Raw genomic sequence first — 4483 nt, 5'->3', positions numbered from 1 at the left:
GTCAACAAGATGGCCGACAGGCGGCCATCTTGGATTTTGATAGTTTAAGTTTTGTTACCGCAATTTCTCAAAAAGTACTGAAGGGATCTTTCTCAAATTTCATATGTAGGTTCCCTAGGGCCCTAGATGTGTATGTTTGCATTTTGGGAAGCCGATCGGTGAACAAAATGGCCGACAGGCGGCCATCTTGGATTTTGATAGTTTAAGTTTGTTACCGCTATTTCTCAAAAAGTACTGAAGGGATCTTTCTCAAATTTCATATGTAGGTTCCCCTAGAACCCTAGTTGTGCATATTGCATTTTGGGACCGATCGGTGAAACAAGATGACCGACCGACGGCCATCTTGGATTTTGATAGTTAAAGTTAATTGTTATCGCTATTTCTTAAAGTTAATTGTTATCGCTATTTCTCAGAAAGTACTGAAGGAATCTTTCTCAAATTCCAAGCATAGTTTCCCCTTGTACCCTAGTTTGTGCATAGTACCTTTAAGGACTGCTCCATAATGCTTTTTGGGACTGATCGGTAAAAAAGATGGCCAACCGGCCGCCATCTTAGATTTCATTGTTGAAGTTTGTTACCACTTTTTCTTAGAAAGTACTATAGCGATCTGTCTCAAATTTTTATATGTAGTGTGTTTGAAAAAGTTTGAAAAGCAGGGAAAAAGATCCTCTTTCCATTGTCAGACATAAATCATTCTTTGGTGGGCGCCAAAGATCCCTCTGGGATCTCTTGTTGATTTTCCTCAGTGGTATATTTGATTCATATAACAGAGTTATCTCCCTTTCAGTTAAGTATCAATTGTGACATCATTATTTTGTGAGTGTAACTCATGTCATTATCTCTGAAAAGTATGATGTTATCCTCAGAAACACATAAGGGCAGACAACTCTGTAATATGCAAATATGGGAATATATAAGAGTCTTTAGCCCTTGTCCATTGGCATTGAAAGTTAAATCGGGGGGATAGACAAAAAACATCAGTTTTTATATTGTAACTAGAAAAATAGAATCTTTGTATTGTTCCAGCAGACAATCCTCCGCAAAGAGTGTTCTGTCGTCACCCGAGGCTAGCCTTCAGTGAAATCATCAGTTATAAGGCTGACCCGAGCCTCAAATGGTTAGCGGTCACAGGACTCACCCCTGAGGTATGGTTACATGAAGACATGCATGTTTGATGATGCTTTGTGTTCATCTTTTTGGGTGGTGGGTATTGCTTTATAGTCAAATGTGATTTTGTCTGGGAAAAAACCTTTGAATCCCCTTCCTTCCCTTCCTTTAGATTCTAAACTGTTTCAACTGTACTTGGTGTGTTCATATCTGTTTTATCAGGAGAAGAGGATCTCGGGGATCACCCAGCTGTACAGCGTCAGTGATGACATCACACAGTGTATTGGTGCCCACGCCGTCTGCTTCTCTACCTATCACTATGACGACAATCCGTCACAGTCCACCGTCATGTGTGTGGCCTCCAGGGAGACCCACGACCACGGCAAGGTCAGCTCCAACACAAAAACAAGGAATTTTTCACATTTTAAAGATTTTTCTTTGTGACTACATTTCAGATGGACGCTTCAGTTCTTTGGTATAGAATGTGTGTACCTAATGAGTTCTAACTATATCATCCACTAACTATTCAGTTTTCTGTGAACCAACTTTCTTTGGTGGTAATTCTAAATTTTGTCCTTTCCATTTCAAACCATTTTGCAGCGATCAACTTTTGCTGATATACCAATAAGATTGAAAAACCATCCATTGTGATTCAGCTACTTTATTTGAAGAGATGAATTTTCATCAATTGATGTTGATCATGTAAATAGCAAAAGAAGTTGGGTAACAGTAGTGGTGGATTGACAGTCAGAATTCTCCCCTGTATCAGAACGTCTCTATCTAATGTTCATTGTTGTAGAGGTATTTCATCATATTCAACATCCTTTAATAAATTCTAATTTGATAGAAAGAATAGATAAATTTTGCTAATTTACCAAAATAATGTAATATCAAGTCAAAAGTACTGTTCCTTGATGTGAATCTTACATGTTTAAAGGTTGGCAACTCAGCATCTGACTCTGACAAACTCTTGTTACAGGTACATGTGATAGAGCTGGGGCCATACAAACAGGGAAACTTTGCCCCGCGAAACAACTACGACCTCATTCAGTATCTAGATGACGTTGATCGTTATGATTTCCCAGTATCTCTGCATGTAAGTGTGGTAAAATTTGTTCGATAACTTAAAAGTTTAGATTTTCATATTTTATGAGAGTTTGAGTACAATATTAATGAAAATCACAAAAGAAATATAATTCAATCTTGATAATAAGTCTCATTTTGTAAGCCATGGCCTATTTGATAGGTATCTTTGACAAAATCGTCTAAATGTCCGTCCCACTAGAGCTGTTTGTATACTATTTATTAAGTATTGTGAGAGAATAATTTCCAAGCATTTATATATAAAGCTGTTGTTTGTGTGTGTGCAGGTATCCTGTAAGTACGGCCTGCTGTTTGTGATGACCAAATATGGTTATCTTTATCTGTGTGACATGGAAACGGCTGCCTGTCTGTGTTGTACACGAGTCTCGCTCAACGTCATCTTTACCTCGACGCTCAACACCGATTCTCAGGGAATAGTGGGCGTAACGCGGGGCGGACAGGTACACTTTTCCTCTGTTAACTATTAAATTTTAGTCTTATTTCAACAGTTAGCTTCAGATGTTTATTATGAAACTTTAGTTAGAGAGTATCTACAGAGGGCCTTGTATGGGGTATCTATCACACATGTTTTGTCAGCATTTATTTCATATTTTGTTAACACGATGGCTGTACAAGTAAATGTGAATGTCCTGACTCATTATTTGAAGAATTTATCAGAAATATTTAGAACTTGCTTTTCATTGATACTCTATATGTTTATCAAGCAATTCAAGTTTGACCTTGATTATATCCAAAACAGTTACAATAATAAAATTTGTATCAGTAGATTTTAACTCCAGGTAATATCTTCATTAAAACTTTGTATGTCAATATCAAAGACTTACAATTCAGGCTTGATCGTTAGTTTGTTATTCTTGGTTGTTTTAGATTGTAACTGTGGATATTAAAAAGGATGGTTTCATCAAGTATGTACGTGATACTGCCAAGAAGACAAACCAGGCCAATCGACTAGAGAAGGCCATTTCTATACAGATAGACAATGATGAGGATGTAAGGGGATCGCGGGACACCAGCACATCCTCCCAAATGGAGCCAAACTCTTTTCTGCTACGAGATGCAAACAGCAATATACCAAAACTGAAATGATACAGACATCAATATAAACACATTTGTCATGGTAACGATGTCTCAGGTTGATGATAAAGTTTGGCAAACAAATCAAGTCAAGATTACAGAATTTGTTTTTCTAGCTATATTTACCATCTATTGGAATGTAAAAGAAAATCTTGTATGGATTACAAGATAGTGTTAATGGATATGGTATTGCTGTAAGTCATGTGACATTTGGCTTATTTGAAACATTGACATCAATTTCAGACGGTTGTAAACCCACAATAACCACTGAAGTTGATCTCTTATATCTAATCTAGTCAGCATGATAGCATTTCAGAATTTCATTGATGGTTTTAATGTTCAAACATTTCATAAGAAGAAGCTTCATCTCTCATCATCAGTATCCTCATCAGCTTTATAGTGTGTTGTTTGACCTCTCAATATTAAAGCATTGATAGCATCATATACAGTAGTACATTGATCATCAAAATGTATCAACCAATGTGTTATAAGGCAGTGTACTGCAGCTAGTATTTACCAGTGTTATAAATGTTCTCTCTAGCCGAGGGTTACCAGTATATTGGGGCTAGTATTTACCAGTGGTATAAATGTTCTCTCTAGACGAGGGGTACCCGTATATTGGGGCTAGTTAGACGAGGGGTACCAGTATATTGGGGCTAGCTAGCCGAGGGGTGGCTACCAGGGTATAGTATTGGGGCTAGCTAGCCGAGGGGTACCAGTATATTGGGGCTAGCTAGTCAAGGGGTACCAGTATCTTGGGGCTAGCTAGCCGAGGGGTATTGGGCTAGCCAGTACCAGTATATTGGGGCTAGCTAGCCGGGTTAGGGGTACCAGTATATTGGGGTATAGCTAGTCAATAGGGGGTACCAGTATATTGGGGCTAGCTAGTCGAGGGGTACCAGTATATTGGGGCTAGCTAGCCCAGGGGTACCAGTATATTGGAACTAGCTAGCCAAGGGGTACCAGTATATTGGGGCTAGCTAGTCGAGGAGTACCAGTATATTGGGGCTAGCTAGCCGAGGGGTACCAGTATATTGGGGCTAGCTAGCCCAGGGGTACCAGTATATTGGAACTAGCTAGCCAAGGGGTACCAGTATATTGGGGCTAGTATTTACCAGTTTTATAAATGTTCTCTCTGGCTGAGGGGTGCCAGTATATTGGGGCTAGTGTTTATCAGGGTTACTGAAACTCTATTTAG

General features: G+C 38.8%; 1 protein-coding gene across 1 annotated transcript; it reads left to right on the top strand.

Annotated features, from left to right (window-relative positions):
• Window positions 1-1026: 1026 nt before the first annotated feature.
• On the top strand, window positions 1027-3854 carry LOC138312367 (clathrin heavy chain-like; the record flags this gene model as incomplete). Its single annotated transcript, XM_069253272.1, has 5 exons — window positions 1027-1145; window positions 1330-1494; window positions 2087-2203; window positions 2478-2651; window positions 3079-3854. Coding segments are annotated over 5 exons (794 nt in total), but the record flags the coding sequence as incomplete, so codon positions are not given.
• Between the last annotated feature and the right edge of the window lie 629 nt (window positions 3855-4483).

This window comes from Argopecten irradians, unplaced genomic scaffold (genome assembly GCF_041381155.1).
Source record: "Argopecten irradians isolate NY unplaced genomic scaffold, Ai_NY scaffold_0293, whole genome shotgun sequence".
In the NCBI taxonomy this organism is placed as follows: Eukaryota; Metazoa; Mollusca; class Bivalvia; order Pectinida; family Pectinidae; genus Argopecten; species Argopecten irradians.
This window is presented reverse-complemented; position numbering and strand designations above follow the sequence as displayed.